This window comes from Salvia hispanica, chromosome 4 (assembly GCF_023119035.1).
Source record: "Salvia hispanica cultivar TCC Black 2014 chromosome 4, UniMelb_Shisp_WGS_1.0, whole genome shotgun sequence".
In the NCBI taxonomy this organism is placed as follows: domain Eukaryota; kingdom Viridiplantae; phylum Streptophyta; class Magnoliopsida; order Lamiales; family Lamiaceae; genus Salvia; species Salvia hispanica.
The window spans coordinates 34,098,759-34,123,823 of record NC_062968.1 but is presented as its reverse complement, the minus strand read 5'-3'; the positions used below and the strand labels follow the sequence as shown (position 1 = coordinate 34,123,823).

Here is a 25,065-nt window from a genome sequence, read left to right as displayed (position 1 = left end):
AATCAGAAATGGAAGCAATCCGAAGAATCTGGTAGATAAATATGAAAGTGACCATAAAAGCCGGACAAAATAAACACTCAGCATCAATCTATAAGGCAAAAGAGTCTAATCTATAACTAGTTAAATTAAAACATGGCCAAACTAAGATAGTAAATGATGGAGATGATCATAAGTATAGACATTCCAAATATACAAAATTCCAGGAAATTTTTGTGTGAGTGAGTGACCTATAGAGTGTAATCAAATAAGAAGTGTTCTCCCAGCAGCTAATAACAAAATGAACACTCATACTCCCGAAAGTTTACCAGAGATACCTTTTTCTTCATCCTTATCAGTTTTGATATCATTCTTACTGTCCATTTGCTTGGACTCCCGCTGGTTAGGAGCAGTTCCGACCCCTCCAGTGAGTGACTGCTGATAGAAAACCCCTCCAACAATAGTCAAGAGCAAACACACCAAACCAAAAGGAGTGGCATGCTTATCCCATATCAACACATTGATAGCAACAGTCAAAAACTTGTTCACAACCCCTGTAACTGTAAATGCAGTAGCGGATATAGCCTTTCTCGCCGCGAAGCCAAAAAAGCTAATGAGCAACCCAAACACACAAGACAAAGACACTGCAGAAAATGCAACGGGTTCAAGGAAATCCGATCCACTCGAGGATCCCAGAGCTGCAAAGACATCAGCATACTCCCCTGTCAAAACCCAAAACAGGGGAGCTATCATCAACGACAAAAGATTATTGTACAACACAAATCCCCAAGTGTTCAATCCAAGATTAGTCACAATGTGCTTGATGTAAACCATCTCTGTCGTGATAGTCACCAAATAGGCGAAAGCCCACGAATACGCAGTCAGCGTAAACCCATCATCGGTCGCTACATATCCAACCGCGCCCCCCAAAATGATCACCAGTGAAAGGAAAGTCAATTTAGAAGGACAAGGCTGCCTCCTAAACGCTGTGTCAGCTATGGCCACAAGAAGTGGAGTCAAAGATCTGAAAACTATGAAGGTATCAACATTGGCATGACGAAGGAGGTTCGTATTCGTGAAAATAGCCAGATAAAACACCAATGCTGCAGGAAGGAACTTCTTGGCTGTGTCTAGATTAAAAGGATCGTAGTGCAAGAGCCCAAGTTTACCAAGAAGCCAAACACCTGCAGCTGAAGTTAAATACTGGAGAGCAGTGAGTAAACCAGGGTAATTAAACTTGGTAATCGCTAATTTGTTGATCAGAGTGCAAGCTGGAGCAGAGAGCATAGCCGATTACCAAGCTGCTAGTTGCGCAGTATTGCTTCTGCGCCTCCAACCGTATCAACGCCATCATTGCGGGGCTTTTAAATTGGAGAAATTTAGCTGAGTTAAGCTAAATCCTGGTGGAATCGATATGGATTCATCAGCTCGTTAGCAGAATAGACGATCTGTCCCTGATAAAAAATAGGGTGAAGAGAAACCCTAAAAATTGATGAGGGAAATGAGAAGGAAAAAATTGTGGCAAAATTGACAAGAAATGTGGTTCATGTAAAGCTAAATCAAGGTCAAATAAATGCGTGGAATGGAAAACCATATGATCGAAATCAGTGAATTCAATGTAGAAAGGACAAGGAAGCATGGATTGAAGAAAAAAAATCAATGGAGCTTTGTAAAAGAAATTAAAATGGACAAAATATACGAAGAAATTCAAAATAGAATGTTAAATTATGAAATTTCAAATTTTTATTGCCAAAGATACATCATCGCTGTGATCAGTACTTAAACCAAATTTAATTTAAATTAGTATTACGCCTATAGATTAATTAAATGTAATTAGATATTTTGGTTTTTTATTTTCTTTGTTTTAGATTTGAGACTTGATTCAAACAAAATAACAGAATCTGTTGAGTCAATATCAATTTTCACAAAATGAGCACCAATTATCCAGCTCCGATGACCGCCACGTCAACGGCCAATAACAACCTCTTCGCCGCCGTGGACATGGGTACCAACTCATTCAAACTTACGCTTGCCAAGGTCGATCCATTTTCCGGCCGATTCCTCACCCTCAGCCGCCTCAAAGAACCAGTCGTCCTCGGCCTCGACACCACAGCCTCCTCCGCCGCCATCTCCGCCGACTCCCTCGACCGCTCAATCTCCGCCCTCCGCACTTTCCAAAACTACCTCCACTCCCACCGCCTTCCCCCCTCCCATCTCCGCCTCGTCGCCACGTCAGCCGTCCGCGAAGCTTCCAACAAATCCCAATTCATCCAAACCATCAGCGAAACCCTAGGTCTCGGCGTAGAAATCATCTCTGGCGCCGAAGAGGCGCGCCTCATTTACCTCGGAGTTCTACAATTCTTCCCGGTTTACAGCTCTACGGTTCTTACAATTGACATCGGCGGCGGCTCTACTGAATTCACCATTGCGAAAGGGGGAAAAGTTCTGTATTCGAAATCATTGAGATTAGGGCACGTCACATTAACTCGGAGATATCCCGATGTTGAGCAAATGCGGGAACATATTCGTAATGAAATAGAAGCTTCTGGATTGATCGGGAAAATCAGGGAGTTCAAACTCGATACAGTGATAGGCTCCTCGGGTACGATTAATGCTATCGAGAAGGCTGTGTGTAAAGGCTATGCAGTTAAGGCAGAGGTGGAAACCGTTGGTGTGCCTGAGGAATTTGGGAAAAGGGAGTGGAGGTTTACTAGGCACGAGCTGAGTTGTCTACTGCAGAGTTTGTATGAGGAAGACAAGGGAATGGAGGGGAGGCTTAGAAGAATGGAGTTTTTCAAGAGGCGAGGTGCGTTCATCTTGGCAGGAACTGTTTTACTGGATGAGATATTTGGGAGGCTGGGGATTGAGGAAATGGAGGTTTCAGGGTATGCATTAGGGGAGGGGGTGCTTGCAGAGATGGCGGGGCGCGTTTTTGAGGGGTTTGATTTGAATGCTAATGCACGGTGGAGGTCCGTTTTCAGGCTTGCTTTGAGGTTTAATAATAAGAAGAGGATGAATGCTGCTACAACGTATGCAGCAATCGCAAGGGTATAGAGGAACATTTATTTAATGGATCATTCATTCTGTGTGCAATCTCCTTTCCTGTTGCTTATTAATTTGGGTTTTTCAGGATATTTGTGAAGGTTTGAGGAAATTGAATGACAATCATGATAATAAGCTCTCAGTGTCCTTGGATCACAGGGATCTTGAATGCCTGGATGCTGCTTGTTTGCTTCACAATATTGGCCTATATACTGGCAAAAAGGGTTATCACAAGCAGTCTTATCGCGTGATAATGGTGAGTGCATTTTGTGCTGTATGCTTCATTTTATCTTATGGTCGGAGGTACTTGTGAAATCTTAATTCCAATGCATGCAACGTCCAACCTTGTTGGATGTAACTTTATATGTCTTGTCGATTGTATTGGACAAGGGATGTATAATCTGATGGTATGAGAAGTCACTATTTATCTAAGTTGCAGGAAAAAATTACCCTAGTATTCGTTCCATGATCAGCTGGATAGTTTTGACTCTCAATCCTCTTGCCTGTAAATATTTTAGTTGGATGTAGCCTATATCTTTTCATAATCATGGTGTTCTGCCTTTTTGTTTTCAGAATGGGGATCACCTCTGCGGATATACTGAGGAAGAGATTAAGGTATATACTTTTTCGATGTGATGTAATTCAGTTTTAAAGGGCTTTGGTATTAACTCGCTTTTCAAAGCTTTCAGCTGACTGCATTGCTTGTGAGATATCATAGGAAAAAATATCCCAAAAAAGATGCTTTTAAGGGACCTGCTAAACAGGTTAAATCTCTGTACAATACCTATGTGCATTTGATTTTGTGGTTTAGGTTCTTGTTAGTTTACCTTTGTGTTTGGTAAAGCAGAAATTCAGAGTTCTCTGTACGATTATGCGGTTAGCTTATGCAGTGCAGCAATGTCTCCCTGGGGATATTCAAGTAGCAGAATTTGCATATTCTCCAGAAGGTTACAAATTGGTATGTTCAGTTTATATTTATATATAACTTCTCCCATTCTTTCTAGCTGTTAATATCCTGGCATAGGATTGAATTGAATTCATTCCATGAAGCAATGCACTGATGTAAGTACATTCAGGTACTCAATGCAAGCGAGGCAAGAAATCAGTCTGCCGAGGATGTCCAAGCATTAGCTGACATCATCCAACCATTAGATGAGGATAACAATGTGTTGATGGAGAAAGAATTGGAACATTTTAGGATGGTAGTAGTACTTACTATTCTGGTTTCATTTAATTCCTTTGAAATTCTAGCTCTCTCTTATTCTGACAAGGCGACAACCATATCCTTCTGAATCAGCATCAAAACATGTATGCCATTGCAGGTTTTCAGGGAAAAATTGTCTATTTTAGTTACTGGAACCGTTCCTGGCGGCTAGGCTGTGAAGTGAAGCCCTTAATCAGTTTGGTTGTTTACTATCCGGGTAGAGTTTGTAACAGGCTAAAGAATATGAATTCCTCAGCATCTCCTCTCCATGCTATGATCAAGAAGCTTGTAAGGTTGATTGGTTCCTGTATTCTTTACATGTATAGCCATTATAACAAATAGAAGTTCAATACCAAAAGGAAATATCTTGTGTTAATGTATCAGGAAAAAAAAGTTGGAATATAAAATGAATGCAGTGAAGCTGGTGTGCTAGAGCTTGCACTGAATGTGGTTTACTGCAGAGGCCTTGATAAATGTTTTTTTTAAAGAGGATCAATAATGGCACTCATATGGTTGGATGAGAAACGTCTTACCAATTGAGTTGCGTTTCATCGTCGCTTTGATATATGTTTTCTTTATGGTAACTACTTTCTATGTTGTATATGTAACACATATGTAGAGTGTAGTCAATATTGTCCATAAGTACTTGTTGAACTCAGATCGATCAATTTAGTAAGTACTCACAAGATCGTATGCTTAAGAACAAACACAGGAATTTGAAAATTAAGAAATCGGATTACTTTCCTGGATAGATTCCTGAAAAGCAAACATGACCAAAATAGAAAAATGATTCTACTAACTATGTAATAAAAGGGAGTATTAGAGCATCTCCAATGCCGGCTAGCCGATCCGCGTCGCTAGCCGGTCGGCTAGCCGAACCATTAGAGCAGGCGAGCGAGAAATCGGCGAAATTTTTGGCGTGGGCTGGCCGATGCGCTGGCCGCCATTGTGGCGGCCCGATCGGCCAGCGCCGATTTTTGATTTTTTTTTTGATTTTTTTAAAACCTATATAAACGCGATTTTAGTTTCATTTTCATTTTTAAAACCTATATAAACGCCACTGACCCCACGGAGAAGATGTTTCTTCACTCGATGCTCGAGAGCATGCGGGTTGATTTGGATACCGCGAGGGCACAGATGGGGGTTCCGACGTGGGGTTAGATACCCCGGGTGGCGGCGGCGGCGACGGCGACGAGGAGTAGAGAGTGGCGGGGCTCGTGTGTGGAAGCCTTTTTTTTTTAAAAAAATCATGTATTTTTTAATAAATCTTTGAATTAATTTTCCTGTATCTGTGTCGTAAATTTAATCCGTAATTTAATCGTAATTTTAATTCCGTAAATATAGTATATTTTGAATTATTTTTATTGCGGCTGACATAAATCTGATATGGCAGGTGGATTTTTAGTGCTATTGACGTGGCAGCAAGAGAGAGTGGCTGACCTATTTACATTGGAGATGCTCTTGTTTTCTTATTTAAAACCTTTTTTCATACAGTAATGACTCGTTGCCTTGGAGTTAAAACATTTTTCATTTATACCCATAAATTGTGAAGTTCATATCCAAACGACCCATTTACTGAAAATAAAATCCAATTTGAAAGCGCGGGAAGTTCACCACTTCTGAACTCTCGCCGGCGGGAAGAAAATGGACGGCGACGATTTGGAGTTAGAGAAGACGAGATTGATAAGCTTGGCTCTGGAATTCGGGTTCGACGGGGAGTCCGCCCATAGCTGTTTGGATCGTCTTGTTCAACTATATGGTAAACTATTCCCCCTTTTCTTTCACGCCCAAAACCCTTATGGCTTATGCTATGTTTTTCTCTCATTTCACTTTGCTGTTAATGCCTGACTTGCTCATGTCTCCGCATATTGATATTTCTCAAAGCTGCCTAATTTCCTATATGTAACTACTTAGTATGAAGAACTTTAAGCAATTTTTATGCTCTATTCTGAATTTCATTTCGAAGGCATGCCAAAATTCCTGGTTTCATTTTTTAAGGTGATGATGGGCGAGATTTCATCAGTGTGGAGCATTGTGGTGATGACTTTCTTGCATCACTAGCTGAATTTATGCAAGAGACTCAGGCTGAAGATTGGGATGATGAGCAAGCTATGGAATCAGAAGCTTGCGGTGCTTTGACTGAGATCCTGGACAAGGATCATCCCAGTAATTATGATTCAGAGGCTACAGAAAATAGAAGCGAAATTTATGTCATAGAAGATTCTCCTGAATCTCGAAAGCATCACAACGTAATGCATATAGATTCTTCAAGTGACAGTGAAGAGGCAAGCCAAAATATTTCCAGCAAACGATTCAAGTCGTCCTTTAATATTGGTTTAAATGGAAATGGTTGGGACCCCTCTACGAGTTCAGTAAAACCTCCATCAATTTCTGTAAGGACTTCTTATCCTTAATATCAATTACTAGGGTTATGTATAAACCTGTTGCTTTAGAATCCTTGATTCTTTGCAGCCACCCTTCCCTTCCACGGCTCCACCCCTACAATATCTGATATTTATGTGGATAAATATAACTACTTACAATATCCTTTAAAGCAGCTTATACCAGGGATGAAGAATTATGAATAGGCCTATGAATCTTTAACCTGCCTTTGTGTTGCTTCAAAGCCCATCAGTTTTCCCCTGCCCAAAAGGAGTAAGATAGACAAGAGTGTTTAACATTCTCTGCTTCCAAGTAATGATGTGCAATTATTTTTGCAGGCCCATCGAAATGATCCTACTCGAAGTTTAGATTCATCAGTTTCCCATGAAACATGGAACTCCAGTTTATGTGAGAATAGGCATGGATCTCTCACATATGAGGAGCTGCAAAAACTAGATGATTTTGAATTGGCAAACAATGTTGTCTTTGGTAACAGAAGTTTTCGACACTTGCAGCATCAAGCGTGTAAAGCATTTGTCGCTAATCGCGATTGTTTTGTTCTTATGCCCACTGGAGGTGGTAAAAGCCTTTGTTACCAGGTGAGTGCCAAGATGGTACACTAGGCCTTTCTCTATGAAATTTATTGGACTATCATATCTGCCTGCAAAACTACTAAGATATAACCCTATGATACCCATTTTTGTAGATAACTTGCATGACATAATTATGAGAAATTGCCTAGTTTTCTCATGACTTGATCATTCTTTGCTTGTGCTAGGATGTAGGCTCTGTTGTTTTCTTTCAACTTTCTAGGGACAAACCATCTTCATTGTATAATTATTATTATCTGAGCTCTCCATCTTCATTGCCCTCCTTATAGTTGCACATTTTGTTAGTCTGTTTCTTGACCAAACAGTTTATTGACCTTATTTTGATCATGGGTTCTCAAGGATTCATTCTGTTATTGTTGGAGAAGTTCATAGACCACAGTTTTCCAAGTTCCCGACTAATGATGTTAATTGTTAGTCTGTTCTAAACTATTGTAAAGTTTTTTTCCACAAATAAACATATGATTTATAAAATATGAAGTAATTATAACAATTTTACTATCTAAAAAATAGTTCAATCAAAAAAAGGAAAAAGTCATTTTTTTGACAAAAGGCCAACTAGGCCTAAGGCAGGTGTAGCTGAAGCTTTGTATAGGAAACTTTCTGCAGTACTGCATTTATTGACTATATTAGACTTGAAACTTTGCATGTAGTTTGAAGTAAGGTATTTATCAAAGTCCTTGTACTATTAGTGAGTCGAGTGCCATAAACCTGAAAAGCGTATATTAGCTGAAGTTGAACACACTAGATCCAAGTGGCTGCATCCCTCTTTTTGTTTAGATGAGTATTATTTTAAATTCAAACAGCAGGATGTTTCAGGCCCCTGGGACTAAGAATTATGGCTTCATCTATGTGCAGGCTAATTAATTGACAATTAAATTATGCATACAATTATTCTTCTTTGGTGATAATGCTTGTTCTATATCACAATTATGCTTTCTTTCATAACAACCGTAGATAATACCAACATCAATGATCACTGATCAGGATAGGTTCCTAAACTGTATAGTAGGAAACATTCTCATATGATCCACTTCCTAATTCCTTACACATAGGGATTTATATTTGTTTTCTTACTTGGTCATACCATATAGTGCAGCTTCCAGCCATTTTGCAGCCAGGTGTTACAATTGTTATATCTCCACTTCTCTCACTCATTCAAGATCAGATTGTTGCACTGAATTTCAAATATGGTATACCAGCGACTTTCTTAAATTCTCAACAGAAGCCATCACAAGCAGCAGCCGTGCTACAAGAATTAAGGTACACGACAGTGTATTCTCCACGCGTATATTTTTATATTCTCCATGTTTATTGGTGTAATATTACATGTATTTTCCACCTCCTCATTTGTCCAGTCAAACACTCCTCTCAAGCTGTCATTATCAGGCCAGTGCCACTTAAATTTTTCATAAATTTAGAATGTGTTTCCTACAAATCCAATATCACGTAGCAATTCCATGTCCAACTCATATTATTGTTTGAATGTAATCGTCATTAGTTTTACCATCCTATGCAACAGCAAACATTTTATACACCTGGAGGAAATGAAAGACCTAATATGAACATAACAGGGTCATCATTTGCATATAATAGAGCATTTTATTCTTTTTCTTTCACTTGATTGCCAAGTGATCTAAATAGTGATTAAATTTACTACTTCATTCTTTTCCTAGCCTGTTTATTATTGTGACTTTGTTTAGAGTGCAAGACATATTATGCCAAAATTATGGATACTATGGTCTTTATGGGATCAACTGCTGGAAATGTACAAGGATCTCAGTCGATTTCTCAGATTATTACTTAACATCAGAGGTTTTATGTGAAATCACAGGAAGGTGGTATTATGTGCACCGCATATTGATATAGCTTCAAATTGAAGTGCAAACTGCAGCTACTCAACATAAATACATTGATTGTTCATTAATTTTTCCATCTCACATTTTGCATTTTGTTTGAATGTTCTAGGAAAGAAAAGCCTTCCTGTAAACTTCTATATGTAACTCCAGAAAGGGTTGCTGGAAATATGTCATTCCAAGAGATCCTAAGAGTTCTGCATAGGAAGGTAAATCCTTTCTATGCTGTGGGATATCAAGGCAATGTTTGATGCTTGACTCTTTCAACTTTTCCGATGCTTTCTTCATGATAATGAGTATGAAAATATTAGCATCAATGCAGGGACTTTTATCAGGATTTGTTGTTGATGAAGCTCACTGTCTGAGGTATGCTGTTCACTGAGATTTTCCAGTGACAAGTTCTAGCACGTTAAAGAATAAAGATTTTGATAAAAGGGAAAGAACTTAAAAAAACAAATTTTTCAAATCAAGATAGTTATCATCGATGGCATAAATATGTTCTGAGTCCACGAAGCCTGTGCTGCATGTCTTTAAAATCGAGCCTACATGATAAAGTGTTGGATTAATGATACGGCTAGTTTGAAGAGAAGGGTTTATTTTCTGTAATCTCTTTGCTATGTTTCTCAGCCAGTGGGGCCATGACTTCCGTCCGGATTATAGAGTACTAGGATGCCTCAAGCAGAACTTTCCATATGTTCCTGTGATGGCTTTAACTGCCACTGCAACCCCTGTAGTTCGAAAGGTTAGATTACCGGCATTTGGTTACATCTGAATTAGCTAATAGTATCTCTTAACTGTCAAGCTCTAAAGTGATCTTACGACCAGGATATCATAAACTCGTTGCGAATCCCCAGGGCAATGGTGCTTGAAGCAAGTTTTGATAGACCAAACTTGAAGTATGAAGTGATAGGGAAAACTAAAGAACCGCTCAAACAGCTTGGGAATTTACTGATGGATCGTTTCAAAAATTTGTGTGGAATTGTATACTGCCTTTCAAAAAACGAATGTGTGGAGGTTTCAAAATATATAAATGACAAATTCAAGATCAAAGCAGTGTATTACCATGCTGGTTTGTCTGCTCGTCAGAGGATTGCAGCTCAGCAAAAATGGCATAGTGGAGAAGCCCATGTTGTTTGTGCTACCATCGCTTTTGGGATGGGAATAGACAAACCTGATGTTGTGAGTCTTACTGTCTGTTCTTTGAATTTTGTGTCTATTGTTCTTCATTTCCTTTCTAGGATTGAAGTTTGAAAATACACGAAACTGAATTGTCAGCGATTAAGAGAGAGACATTTTCTATATTACAATTGCTGAAGGGCCTGTGAATCTGTGCATTATCCCAAAAGTAGTACTGAATTTCGAAAATCTTATTTTTGCAAGAATTTATAATGATGAACTTGATTCCTTGTCACTTTTTTCAGCGTTTCGTTGTTCACAACACCATGTCCAAATCAATAGAGAGTTATTATCAGGAATCTGGAAGGGCAGGACGAGATAATCTACCTTCCAAATGCATTCTTCTGTATCAGAAGAAGGATTTCAGTCGGACTGTATGCATGCTTAGGAGTGGACAAACTGGTAAAAGAGAAAGCTTCAAACTAGCCATGGATCAAGCTCGGAAAATGCAAACATATTGTGAACTCAAGGTACAGACTGCAACTCTATGGAGATGCCAAGATCATCTTACTTAGAATTTTCTTATAAATGTAAAATTGCAACTGCTGCAGGATAAATGCCGTAGGAAAGCTTTACTAGAACACTTTGGAGAATCCTTTGACCCCAATGCCTGCAGAAATGGCTCCAATCCTTGTGATAACTGTCTCAAGTTATCTTCATGATCAGGAATGCCTCATATTGAGAGAGATGTGTTTGCAATATATGAAACAACTCATGCTTCATGGAGAATATTATCTTCAATACAAGCAGGTCTCTTTCTATTTCCTTTCACTTGTAACCGCCTTAATTATTTCTCATGTATGGAACATATTTTCTAAGTAGATCCATACTTTTGAGGTGTTAACAATTATGGAGTAGAAATTAGTCAGCAATATGAGAGTTTGGTGTTTGGATTATGTGGTGTAGATGATTTTTCCATTGTGTTGAAAGCAATCTGAACAGCCCAACTCCCATGTGCCCAAAAAACAGAAGAATGGGAAAACGTGTTTTGACTAATCATCTAGCACTGTGTCTATTAATGCTAATAAAATATATAGGGATGGGTCATTGTTATATGCTCCATCTAATTAGTATAAATTGGGGTTTTCAGTTAGCATCTTATGATAGTGGAATCTGGATGGGCCCTCAATCAGAGATCTAGCCACAAGGATTTTCTTGACTATTTGTTCTAGTATGGTTTTAATCATAACAGCTCTTCCACCCACTATTTTATCTATTTATTTATATCTTCAAAATTTGGCCCCTGCCCCAATTCTGCTCATCTTAGAAATCACTCACCAAGATTTAGGGATTGGCCCCTGTTCATATTCTTCTACCAATTGCTATAAATTTAACCCCTTCCCTTTATTATTGAGGTTTTTCAATATGAAAGTACTATATAGGAATAATTATAGTGATTATGATAGTGGTTGAAAATGAAGAATAGTGCCAAATAATAGATTGAACAGAATCGTTGGCCCCCAAAACCCCATTGATGTTGGCTACAGTTTGAATATTTGCCTATAATTATGGTTGGAGGGGGGCCTTAGTCCATCATGAATGATGCAGAATGGCGTTATACTTATATCCAACATCAATATGCCTTAAATATGTGACATGATGCAATTTCATTCAAACAAAAAGTGTATATTCACCGTCAATTTTAAGTTAAATTAATCCGCACAGAGAGAACATCTGATGGAGTGATGGGAGTATAAATTTGTACACATACCTCTATTAAATAATTTATTGTCCTATTTTATTCCTCTATATATATACATTCAGTTTAATGGTAATAGCGTAATATATTTATTCTTTGTGTATTTTACTGTTTCAAGTGTTATCAATTTATTAATATTGACTAAATCTATTGTGGTTGCATGGAAAGGATGGATAGGTATTAAATTTGTTTGTTTGTTGGTTGGTTGGTTTGTTTATTCTTCCTTCCCCTTTTCATTTACTTCTCGACCTTGAGAATGGCAATCTTGTTTAGAGGAACGACCGAAGACGACACAAAGTAAAAGAACATTTTACAAAACCAAGTATGGAATTTGAAATTGCAATAAATGTTGGAAATTCTCTTTTTTATTACTATATGCGATAATATCCAACATATTTTTTTATAATACAGTAAAAGTGTAAAACTATTCATCATATTATCTTTCTTCCAAAAGATACAAATCTTTTGCAGTGGTTGAGACTTGAGTCTTGAGATGATGATGAAAAGGACATGAAATAAGAATAATACGTCTCGACTTCTATGGGAATTGGGAGGAGCTATAAGAGCATCTCCAATAGCTTTAGGTTAGGCAAGGCTAGTCATTCTCTCTCTCTGCCATGTCATCAGCACTAAAATTTCACATGCCACATCATTATTTTAAGTAAATAGGCTAGCCGCAATAAAAATAATTCAAAACAACTAAATTTATGGAATTAAATTTACGATAAATTACAGAATTAAAATTACGAGACATATTAATTTCATTTTTAAAAAAAGTACATTCATTAAAAAAAATACATAATAAAGAAAAAAACTATCACGTGCGTGCAGTCTTCCGTGCCCACAACTCTTCAATTATATCCTTTTGGAGTTGAATATGAGCATTCACTTGGCGCATGTCGGCATGTGCCTGGAGGCGGCCGGCTTCATCGTGAGGTACCCCACGTCGTACGTTAGGGGTGACCATTCCGTGGCTTGGACCGGCTTCATCGTCATTGGCCCAATTAGTCAGTTGTACGCCTTCGTCTTCGACGATCATGTTGTGCAAGATAATGCATGCGTACATTATATCAGCAATGCAGCCGACATCCCACAAACGCGTTGGACCCTTGATTGCTGCCCATCGAGACTGGAGCACACCAAATGCGCGCTCCACGTCCTTGCGCGCCGACTCCTGCCGTTCCGCAAAGTAGGCCTTCCTGTCATCATTTGCGTGCCTGATCGTCTTCACAAAGACGGGCCACCTAGGGTATATCCCATCCGCCAAGTAGTAGCCCATATCATGCCGGTTGCCGTTGGCCACAAATGAGACGGCCGGACCGATGCCCTGACACTGCTCGTTGAAGAGGGGCGACGAGTTGAGGACGTTGAGGTCGTTGTTCGACCCGGCTACCCCAAAATACGCATGCCAGATCCACAGCCGGTAATCAGCTACGGCCTCGAGGATCATCGTGGGATTCTTTCCCTTGTAGCCGGTCGTGTAGGCCCCCTTCCAAGGCAATCGGACAGTTCTTCCACTCCCAATGCCGTTCCCCGTGCATCTGCATCAGATCCTGACAATCTTGGGGGGTAGGGCTTCGAAGGTACCGATCACGGAAAATTGCAATCACGCCCTGACAGAAATACATCAGACATTCCAGGGCTGTCGACTCACCGATGTGGAGGTACTCATCCCACATGTTTGCCGCGCCTCCGTAGGCCAACTGCCCGATTGCCGCCGTGCACTTTTGAATAGGGGTGTGGTCGGGTCTCGCCAGCCGCTTCGCCGTGCTTGGAGCGCAAATACAGATATCGACGCTCCAAAGCGTCAACAATACGCATAAACAACTCTCTCGCGCATTCTAAAACGCCGCCTAAACATGTTTGCGGGAAACGGCGGGTCCGGAGCGAAGTAGTCGTCATATAGCCGTTGATGTGCAGCTACATGATCCCGATCAATCACTGGCTTGGCGGTGGACAACGGGTGGAGGGCGAGGTACCGCCTGTTGTTCGACCCTTCGCATGTACCGCTCTATCTCGCGGTTCATGTAGGCCTCCATAGCCTCGTTCATCCTGCCGTTCGTACTCCTCAGCATCCCCACCACTACCACCACTGCTACCACCCGCGTTACTCATCGCTCGATGTTGCTCTTGTACAGAAATTTAGAGAAAGAGAAAACTCGTTAAAACAAGTGGTGCAAATGAAAATGAAAGCATCACTCATGGCTTACAAAATACTGTTATTTTTATAAAAGAAATTTGAATTGGAATATTGAGAAGAAACACAATTTCTAAAAATTGAGAGCATGGGTTAAAAGGAAATTTTAACTATATGCCGAGATAAATGCGTGAAATTTTAGTCAAAGTGACAAGCTGATCAAGAGGAAATCATGAAACCTATCCCTCTATTATAAGAAATTTATACTACTTTATTTGTTTATTGATGTTTATTTTGTGCATTCTCTACTAATTTGGAGTTAGGATTATTTTTGGCTGATTACACTTTGGTCTCAGTTTGTTTGTGCCACTTTGTTTTTTGTTAAGCAAGTTGTGGATGACTTGCTGTCTTGACCTTTTTTAAGTTTCGGGACTTCATTGATGTTTTGATGAATTTTTGTAGTATTGTTTTGCTCATCATTTTGTTGCAATTAGAGTTATTATGGATTGACAATGAAAATGTATACACATACCCTTACTATATACACTTCAAATCAAATAAAGCTCTTATAAGATTCAATCTAGGTCATATACAACCTTTTATCTTACTTATAAAATTTTCAAATAATCATGGTCACTTCTAGAAATGTGACCCACATTAAAAAAAAAATATGACTATTTATGTGTATGTCTTCTTCGCTTGTGGTAGTTGCACCAATGTAGTATTATTCGGAAGCAATGTGGAAATTTACAAGATTTAATTGTTGGCGAATACCCCTGCAGTGACTTTAAGCGAAGAAAATTAAATCACGCAATAATAAAACTCCATCCATCTATTAAGAATGTGCAACATGTTAATCGGTAGAGAGGTTAATGTTCGAGGTCAAATGTTTCGAGTTCGAGTGCGACCTTAAATCTAAACTCTATCATTATCCATAAAAAACGTGCAACATAGAAAATGAAACAATTTTTAATAAAATATTAATTAGATATTTGATTAACGAATAAAATGTCACATTATGGGCAATAATAAATTGAGACGGTTGATCATATGCATAATTCGTATTAGGGGCTACTTGGTATGATGGAATGGAATGTGATTCCTACTTCCATTCTATTCATTTGCTTTGTGTGATGGAATGAATGAGTGAATGGATGAAAATGCAAAGAAAATCCAAGGAAATTGATATTTCATTCCTATCTTCATTCCATTCCAACCTCCATTCCATTCCACCCTCATTTCATTCCATCATACCAAGCATGGCCTAAGGATTATTGTGAGAGTAAATAATGAGTGGTATTTGTTAAAAAAGTTAAGCTCTCAATGTGGAGGTCAAATAAAGCAATTACATTTCAAACGCTCTCATTTGTGGGCAAAGTTATTTATTTGGATTTTGAGACAAAAATGTAGTGTTTGGTATAAATTAAATCTTAGGTTATATTTGATTTTCGGTATGCACATATTATATCATTCAAGATATAATATAGATAAATATCATTTTATATGTGCATACCGAAAATCAAATATAACCTAAGATTTAATTTACACCAAACACTACATTTTTGTCTCAAAATCCAATTAAATAACTTTGCCCACAAATGAGAACGTTTGAAATGTAATGGCTTTATTTGACCTCCACATTGAGAGTTTAACTTTTTTAACAAATACCACTCATTATTTACTCTCACAATAATCCTTAGGCCATGCTTGGTATGATGGAATGAAATGAGGGTGGAATGGAATGGAGGTTGGAATGGAATGAAGATAGGAATGAAATATTAATTTTCTTGGATTTCCTTTGCATTTTCATCCATTCACTCATTCATTCCATCACACCAAGCAAATGAATAGAATGGAAGTAGGAATCACATTCCATTTCATCATATCAAGTAGCTCTTAATACGAATTATGCATATGATCAACCGTCTCAATTTATTATTGCCCATAATGTGACATTTTATTCGTTAATCAAATATCTAATTAATATTTTATTAAAAATTGTTTCATTTTCTATGTTGCACGTCTTTTATGGATAATGATAGAGTTTAGATTTAAGGTCACACTCGAACTCGAAACCTTTGACCTCGAACATTAACCTCTTTACCGATTAACATGTTGCACATTCTTAATAGATAGATGGAGTTTTATTATTGCGTGATTTAATTTTCTTCGCTTAAAGTCACTGCAGGGGTATTCGCCAACAATTAAATCTTGTAAATTTCCACATTGCTACTTCCGAATAATACTACATTGGTGCAACTACCACAAGCGAAGAAGACATACACATAAATAGTCATATTTTTTTTAATGTGGGTCACATTTCTAGAAGTGACCATGATTATTTGAAAATTTTATAAGTAAGATAAAAGGTTGTATATGACCTAGATTGAATCTTATAAGAGCTTTATTTGATTTGAAGTGTATATAGTAAGGGTATGTGTATACATTTTCATTGTCAATCCATAATAACTCTAATTGCAACAAAATGATGAGCAAAACAATACTAAAAAAATTCATCAAAACATCAATGAAGTCCCGAAACTTAAAAAAGGTTAAGACAGCAAGTCATCCACAACTTGCTTAACAAAAAACAAAGTGGCACAAACAAACTGAGACCAAAGTGTAATCAGCCAAAAATAATCCTAACTCCAAATTAGTAGAGAATGCACAAAATAAACATCAATAAACAAATAAAGTAGTATAAATTTCTTATAATAGAGGGATAGGTTTCATGATTTCCTCTTGATCAGCTTGTCACTTTGACTAAAATTTCACGCATTTATCTCGGCATATAGTTAAAATTTCCTTTTAACCCATGCTCTCAATTTTTAGAAATTGTGTTTCTTCTCAATATTCCAATTCAAATTTCTTTTATAAAAATAACAATATTTTGTAAGTCATGAGTGATGCTTTCATTTGACTGCTGATTTATAAGTAAATGCAAATTAATTAAAGAACACTATTTTTTTTATTGTTATTCCTAATCCTACAATGAAATTTAAGAAAATGAGATTTTATTAGTTGAGTGATAAAATAAAAAAAATAAGAAAGTGAATACCATAAAAGAAAATAGCTAATTTATTTTGGAAAGTTGCAACAAAAATATGAACACTTACCTTGAAAATGCTATATAAACCAAAATTTGGCAAACATGCAAATACCCGTTTAATTATACCATCATATATTCGATAAAATAAAATCACTCAAAGGTTAATTAAACTCCAATAAATTCAAAAGTAAAAGAACAAAAGAATCATCCAAAATTTCCAAGACAACATGATATATATCGAAAAGAGTAGAATGCCCATATTCTGTCTACTTGAGAAAAATTATTGTAAAAGTTCCAAATAAATTCCTGAGACCAAGCATGTGAAGAAATTATTATCCCCTGGAGTTTCAATGAATTTATTTCCCTTTTTTGAGCCTTAATTTAAACCAATAATAAATGGAAAATAAATGTGGCGGTGGGCCATAGCTTACAATATACAGTCATATTCAAATAACCAATAATCAATTTTAAATCTGACTGCGTGTTTTTGTTTTGCGACACTCTCTTTGTTTATTACTCTTTTTCACTTTTAATATTTTTCAAATCTCTCTCTCTCTCTGCAAGATCGAAATTCAAAATCCATATCCACTTCTCATTTAACGTTCCCAGATCTTTACCTCTGCTCTCTTCCTGTACTCGTAATTTAATGCTGCAGTTTCTGACAACAAAGATTCAAACTTTTTACCAAGACTTGTTCACACTAGTGATGTGAGAATTTAGGATATGAGCTTTGCAGGTTTGTTTCTGCAACTTCTTCTATTTGTTTGAAATAATGAAAAATTGAGGCTTTCTCTGTTGAATGTTGCTATGTTTTATGTTCATGGATGGATCATGGAATTGAATGAGATCGGATCCTTTGTTTTCTTGCGCGTCTAATGTGTGTTTGTAGGAAGTGAGGTCTCCATCTTTTTCTTGAATTCTGGGTTTGTGTGTGCGCTAATGGTTTTGCCATTGAAATTGGGGATTTTTGAAAATGGCGTCTCGGCTTGATTTTTGTAGGGTGATTCGCATAGCATATTGTTATCACCTTCATGAATACTTAGAGGAGCAAAATGAACACGAATTTGTGATAATCTCCGCAAATTTGATTTGTGAAGGGTTTTGATCTTAATTTGGGGTCTATTTTTGTTAGCTTAGCTATCACTGGAGTTATAATGATTTAATTGGTTTCTTTTCAATTTTTGATCACTTCACATTCCTAAGGGAGTAAAGATTGGAATTCACTCTAGCAGATGGGTGTCACTTGATTTATCTAGTGGCTATCTAGAGAATTTCACGTTCGAGTAAAGAACTAAAATGGAGGTTGAGAAGCGAGGAAAGGGAGGCTTTCTTCAGTTGTTTGATTGGAATGGTAAATCTCGGAAGAAGCTCTTCACTAGCAAACCTGATCTACCTGGTATTCTTCTTCTTCTTACTGTAACAGTCATATACGTTTTATTGTGGTTTTGACTGTTTCGGTGCTTGAACGTTGTTTTTGGTATTGTATGCAGAGAGTTCCAACCATGGAAAAGATAATTGCCATGGTTCAGTCATTGCACGGCGTCAGCTGGTAAATCTCTTGAATTTTCTCCACTCAAAGTGGGCTCAAAGTAACTGTGTAAGGTTTTGGTACTGACTTAATTATTTTTGTTGTGTGCTTGTATGAAGGTGCTTAATCAAGGCTTCCCTCTTAATGCCACTTGTGAGAATGATTATCCTTATGCTTCTTCAGCCAGTGGCGACTCAGAACAGGGAACAAAAGCACCTGGGGTTGTCGCACGTCTTATGGGACTGGATTCCTTGCCAACTTCAAATGTTAATGAACCTTGTTCTAATCCGCTTTCTGACTCCTACTCATTCAGAGATTCTAGTTACTTAATGGCTGCTCATGCATTTCATGGTGAACATGATATCGTAATCTTTGAGAGTGTGCGGAATAAATTGGATGGATATAGTCGGAATCCTTTAGACCTGAGGTTGCAGAAGGTACAGAATCGACATATAGAGAGGTTTCAAAGAGAGGTATTGCCTCCCAAATCCGCTAAGCCCATGCCTGTTACTCATAACCGGATCATGTCTCCTATCAAAAGTCCTGGATTCATTCCACCTAAAAATGCGGCTTACATAATTGAGGCTGCTTCTAAGATAATTGACCAGAGTCCAAGGTCAATCACTAAAGGCAATTTTTCGTCACTTGGATTGCCTTCTGGTCCGTTTAGAGTTCGGGATTTGAGGGAGAAACTCGAGTCTGCTCCGCGATCATCTCAAGCAGCTAATGCATCCCAAAAGGTGAAAGAGGATAATTCAAAAAATATCAAGAAACAACTTAATGCCCGGGGTAAAGGCCGATTAGAAGACAATTATCAGTATAAGGGATCTGAAGAATCCAAGAGGGCTAGTTCTCAAAGATCAAAGAGTAATGAAAAACTAGTTTCTCTTGCAGTTCAGACAAAACCCAGCATCCAGAAAAGAGATGGGTCAACTTCTTCTGGTAGCAGAAGTACTGAGAAGCAAAAAGAACACAATGGATGTGTAACTAGGGATCTTACACATGCACAAAAAAAAGTGGAAAAGCAAGGTTCATCAAGAAAGCCTTCTGAGGCGCTCAGGTTGAATAATCAGAAGCAAAATCGTGCCTCAGGCAAAGATGAAGAAAAGTTTGAATCTTCTTGTTCCAAGCCTAAGGAGAGACAAGAATCAAACTTGTCCTCCAGTTACATTAATGGGCGTACTACAAATAGGACTGTCAATAAAATTGTTTTCAATACCTTGACGACATCAAGAAAGACAAATTTTGTGGCTGCTGATCCTGGAAAAGATGCTTCTTCAGTCAGAGCAAAGACAGCTTCAAAGAAAAGATTACCTATCAACAGGAATGTTCAGTCTAGTGGAGGTGTTGCTTTAAAAGCTATGGCCATTAAAGATGAAAAATCCATAAAATGTAATGTTTCCTTTGAAGGTGATTCCAAGTGGGATGGAATTGACAGGAAAAGTAGTTTTGATGTCGTGTCATTCACATTCACATCTCCAATCAAGAAGTCCGTTGGATCTAATTCAAGTGCTGCAATCTTGGAAGAAACTAGCTTGCCTTCTCCTAGTTACGATCCTTGTGTACGCGAATCTGATTTAAGAACTACTGCAACATCCTCTTCAGGTTTCAATGTTATAGGTGGAGATGCTTTAAGTGTACTTCTGGAGGAAAAACTTAAAGAATTGACTTCTAGGGTTGAGTTTTCGCAGAAAGACGTGTCAGGGTCATCTTCTTTGTCCGTTAATAACTACGGAAACATGGGACCTGCAGTTAACTTGGTGGACCGAGAAGCCCAGGATGCATCGGATTGTACTTCTGTTGACAAACCTTGGCTCCAAGCTGAGCAAGGCAGCAAGGTACTGCACCTTCCTTTGGTATCTTCTTTGCTAGTTTATACTATATCAATAACCTATGTCCTTGTAAACTGTGTTTTCTTTGTCTGTTCTGGTAGCATCATACTGTAAAGAAATGAAAATTAGATAACTAATATTTGGACATGAACTTCAGTTGAAAATTTATGGGAGAGTTCAATATATGGAGAATCAGTATTCTGAGTTCAAAGGAAGTTGATTCCTGAGAAGTGATGGGATGCTTCTCTGTAGTTACAGATTTCATCCTTCTGAGACGTTCCTCTCTAATTATTGATTTAATCTTCTTTTTTCTCCTGGCAATTCCGCAACATCTTTTTACCTGCCAATTTCTTGCAATAGATAATCTTTAAATGTAATTACTCAGGTCTTTAATCAAGCTCTTTCCTGCTGCTTTATGTTTAGCAAAGGTGTGATGATTGACTAACCCCTTTCCATGAAAGCATTAGATATGACTACCATAGATATCTGACTGGCCTTCAATTTCAACTACAAAGACATCTAACTAGAGAACAATGTCATTAGTGAAATTTTCTCTATTCACTTTGCCAGGAACACTGTTTCATATTGTTGCATGCTGTTTAATTCTAGTGTTATAACTCAAGGAAAATTGACAGCAAAGGTTGTTCCCTAGATCTCGTGTAGTCAGCTATCTTCTACTATGCAAGTGTGCATTGATTGTCAAACGAAAAGGAAATCATAATGTATACCTTTTGGCCAATTTTTTATGTCATTCTTTCTAATACATGGTGTTGGGGCATGGAAAGATTATATGGAGTGAAATAAATTAAACCATAAGCTTGAAATCTGTAACACATGGATTAGAATAATCTCAGAAATGGCCCAACTTGAGGCTTTCTGTGGTCAAGTGGAAATGGTGAGAGTATGTTGGGATGAAAAAGTAGTACTACCTCCGTATTTGAAAAATAGAAACATTTGAAATGGCACGGGTTTTAATGCACAATTGGTAAAGTAAGAGAGATGGAAAGAAAAATGGGTAAAGTAAGAGAGAGGAAGAGAAAGTAATTGAAGTAGTGTTAATGGATTGTGGGGTCCACTTCCTAAAATAGAAAGTTGAAAGTTTCTATTTTTAAGGAACGAACCAAAATGGAAATAGTTTCTATTTTTAAGAGACAGAGGTAGTATCATCTGAAATTAGTGAATATATCGTGCTATAATGGGCTGTGCAGGTTTCTTCTCCTGTATTTTTCTTTACTAGTAATTTGACACCTTAATTTCTGTAATTTTAATTTAGGGACTAGAATACTTTGAAGGAGCTGGTGATAGTAAAAACTTCCAGAGACACTTGTACTTGCAAGGGTCCAATTCACTCTCAAGTCAGCCTTCTCTGTCAGGAGCTAGTTGTGACTCATTTGATGTTGGCAGAAGCTCAAGTGATAAAGGTATGATACCAAATCCTGTTTGTATATCCTTTTGATTAACTTGGTTCTCATGAAGAATAAGATGTGCAAACTTATTGCATGGATCAAATTTCAGAATATGATCTGGGTTTAACCTTGTTCTGGGAGTTTTAAGATTTTGACTTAGCGAAAGGGTTTATCTATACCCCTTGTTTTTATCATATTTGAATCAAATAGATTCTCGTATGATTTAGGTCAAATGTAGTGCTTATCGCTTGCCTTTTGTGAAGGAATTAATTGGAGATCTACTAGGAAGCCTCACATAGCTGAGGTTGATCCAGAGATATCGGATACAGCCTCCTCACTGTCTGTTTGGTCTATGTCCGAAACTGTTTCTTCCAGCTTACATGTGGTAGAATCGAAAGATTCTTCAAACTGGGAATTAAAATACATCGAAGATATTCTCAGCCATGCAGAATTGTCGCTGGAGGAGTTCTCTCTGGGACAAGCTCACAAAATCATAGCTCCCGACCTCTTCATGCAGCTGGAAAATCAAACAATGGAGTCGTACAAAGGCATGGAAGAAAATGCGGTAGAACGCAAGGTATTGTTTGACTGTGTGTGTGAATGCCTGGAACAGAGATGCGGACGGATTCTTGATGGAGGCCCGGAGTTCTGGGGCAAGCAGGTGGCTGTGTTACATAGAAGGCAATGGCTGGCCGATGATTTGTACAGAGAGATATGGAGGTGGACAAACTCGGAGGAGCTGATGGTGGATGAGCTTGTGGACAAAGATATGAGCTCGAAGAACGGGAAATGGGTGGACTTTGAAGTTGAGGCATTTGAAGAAGGTGTAGAAATAGGAAATAGGATACTAACTTGTTTAGTAGATGAATTGATTGATGATTTCTTGTTGTAATTGCTGCCGATTTCATGATTCTTTCTAGCTTTTTTGTTTGTGTCGAGAATCATGCAAAAAATCACTGTAAGCCTAACTCGAGAAACTTGAAAAAATCCGTTTATACTAAAGTGGTTATTTATGATTCTTTTGCTTGATTTTCATTGTATTTGATGAAACTTACAATACGAGTTGATAGTGTTTCATCATCTCTAAATTTCAAAGAATGTCAAGTGTGGAAGTAATTTATTGCTAAATTAAGTGTTGAAACTATATTGCACGTGACTCTAAAGGTTGGCACCTAAATTGCAAATAATCTTAAAATAAATAGTGCGTTGATGTAAAAATGAGTGTAGGTTTGAGGAGCGCTGACAATTAATAATATTAATCCTTGTTTTAATAGAAGGCTGTCAATGGTTAAAGAAAGCAAATAGTAGTATAGTACTATGGTTTACTTTTAGTAAACCAATGATTAAATAATTATGAATAAGTACTGCCTCCATTGCCTTCTATTGTACTCGCATCCCAATAGCCAGAATCCTATGTTTGATGTATCCTGTCTTAAAAAATCGATTGGTGCTAAAAAAAAGGATTGATGTGCATTACCACTCTATAATGTAACTACTTTCAAAGCTGAAAAAACAATTATAACTGTTTTGAAATCATATGAATGAACTCTGTGTCAACATTTGATATATATAAAATTTATTTACACGGTAATTATGGAGGTTGACACTTCCCTGAAGAATTTGCAAAGGAAGTAGATTAAATAAATTTATTTAATCCTTTTAAAGGAAAATTTTAAAAAAAGATTAATAAACAACAAAAATATGAATGTGGATGTGGTGCAGGCAGGAGATGGGGTATAATCCCCTATAATAAATTATTTACTCAAAGTCAATATGTCCATCTGCTCTTCGTCTTTTCACGCCAAATATTGGATAATATAATTAATACTATCACAATATATATCAAGAATAAGCTTTAAATTAAGGTGGTGAATGGTATACAGAAATGGTTGGTATTATGATGATTATTATTGGGGAATGGCATAACTATATATGGAAATAGAACGAATGAAATATTGTAATGCAATTGAAATAGAATTATTAATAATGAGTAGTATTACTTAACAATTTTTATATTATAAAAGTATTACTATCATGTAACAAATTCTTAACATTCTTATGATTTTAATAATAAAATAACATTGTTTGGTTATTATTAATTATTTTTGAACATTTTATATATAGTACGAAAAAACTATTTAATTAGAAAATAAACATGTATGGATTACCTTAATTATAAAAATTATGTATACATTTAAATGGATTGCTTACAGATTGCTTTTATAAATAAAATACACACGCGATAAAAATTTAATCATCGAAATTATATATTCATAGTACTCCTATGAGTTAATAAAATTACATCTGCAGTAGTAGTAATATTTATACAGAGATTTATGATAGCATATTACAACAAAACTTTTGGAGGAAGAAAGAGAATAGATCAAATTAAACTCATTATTATATAAAGACAAAACACGCTACGAATATTTACATTGTTTGTAGGGACAACCGTCAATCTTGGAGGCAGATCATGACACTGACATCCTCCACGTTCTCTGACATGATTATTTGTCGGTAATGATAAATTTATTTTAAATAAATGAAAATTTCTAAAGTATCCACAAATTAGCGTATGTCGATAATTGATCGGTGTTTTTAAATTTCAATTTTAAATAACCTCATTTACACCAAGACTTCTTTCCATCTATGTCTCATGCATGCTTCGTTTTCACCCCAATCCAACGTTTTAGCCTCTACCTTGTCCTTCATCGTCGACGTTTTAGTTAATCTACTTAAACCAAGTATTTTTATTTTTGGATTTTTTTTTACCACGTAACACTACAAATGATACATGTCTCATTATCTATTAATAGTATTTTAACTATTTGTTCTCATTCGGTAATATATATTGCCCCAAATTCTTGTTTTTAGAGAAGTGGATAAATTTAAATACGGAAAGGAACCAAGTGTCTGTAATATTTTTGATAACGCCAATTTGTAAATATGGGTAAATAATGCATGAAGAATATAGTTGTAGCATTTAATTTAATTTTCCATAAGGTTCGCATGAGTAATGCATTTAAGTTTGAAAGGGTCAGAACGTTCTGATTGGTGACCCAGCTTTGGCTGGCGTATTAAATGAATAATAAAATAATTTATATTTACTCACAAAGCTAGTTATAATTATAAATGAAAAATGATTTTTGGTGTGCAGAATAAATTGACAG

At 37.0% G+C, this 25,065-nt stretch overlaps 3 protein-coding genes and 1 pseudogene across 8 annotated transcripts; 3 read left to right on the top strand and 1 right to left on the bottom strand.

The window, feature by feature from the left end:
- Nucleotides 1-9: 9 nt before the first annotated feature.
- On the bottom strand, nt 10-1,589 carry LOC125222409 (annotated as a pseudogene).
- Nucleotides 1,590-1,858: 269 nt separating this feature from the next.
- Nucleotides 1,859-4,740, top strand: LOC125222408 (exopolyphosphatase). 4 transcript variants are annotated; one of them, XM_048124987.1, is made up of 7 exons: nt 1,860-3,024; nt 3,107-3,274; nt 3,592-3,633; nt 3,708-3,782; nt 3,866-3,976; nt 4,095-4,223; nt 4,341-4,740. In XM_048124987.1, exons 1-7 carry the CDS (start codon nt 1,906-1,908, stop codon nt 4,392-4,394), a joined length of 1,698 nt encoding a protein of 565 aa, XP_047980944.1. In that variant the 5' UTR covers nt 1,860-1,905; the 3' UTR covers nt 4,395-4,740. The 4 variants fall into 4 exon arrangements, 3 of the variants coding, with proteins under 3 accessions (XP_047980947.1, XP_047980944.1, XP_047980945.1); XM_048124988.1 differs by having other exon boundaries at nt 1,862-3,024; nt 4,095-4,220; XR_007176553.1 differs by lacking the exon at nt 4,341-4,740 and having other exon boundaries at nt 1,859-3,024; nt 3,737-3,782; nt 4,095-4,124.
- Nucleotides 4,741-5,773: 1,033 nt separating this feature from the next.
- Nucleotides 5,774-11,091, top strand: LOC125222407 (ATP-dependent DNA helicase Q-like 1). The gene is made up of 10 exons (XM_048124986.1): nt 5,774-5,981; nt 6,221-6,615; nt 6,943-7,203; nt 8,312-8,475; nt 9,181-9,277; nt 9,391-9,434; nt 9,696-9,810; nt 9,894-10,247; nt 10,490-10,714; nt 10,796-11,091. The coding sequence occupies exons 1-10, from the start codon at nt 5,867-5,869 to the stop codon at nt 10,904-10,906; spliced, it is 1,881 nt and encodes a 626-aa protein (XP_047980943.1). The 5' UTR covers nt 5,774-5,866; the 3' UTR covers nt 10,907-11,091.
- A 6,563-nt stretch (nt 11,092-17,654) lies between these two features.
- LOC125185122 lies at nt 17,655-22,924 on the top strand. 3 transcript variants are annotated; one of them, XM_048081615.1, is made up of 6 exons: nt 17,655-17,865; nt 18,362-18,525; nt 18,620-18,678; nt 18,777-20,495; nt 21,763-21,910; nt 22,159-22,924. In XM_048081615.1, exons 2-6 carry the CDS (start codon nt 18,426-18,428, stop codon nt 22,785-22,787), a joined length of 2,655 nt encoding a protein of 884 aa, XP_047937572.1. In that variant the 5' UTR covers nt 17,655-17,865; nt 18,362-18,425; the 3' UTR covers nt 22,788-22,924. The 3 variants fall into 3 exon arrangements, with proteins under 3 accessions (XP_047937572.1, XP_047937573.1, XP_047937571.1); XM_048081616.1 differs by having other exon boundaries at nt 18,342-18,525; XM_048081614.1 differs by having other exon boundaries at nt 18,333-18,525.
- Nucleotides 22,925-25,065: the final 2,141 nt, after the last annotated feature.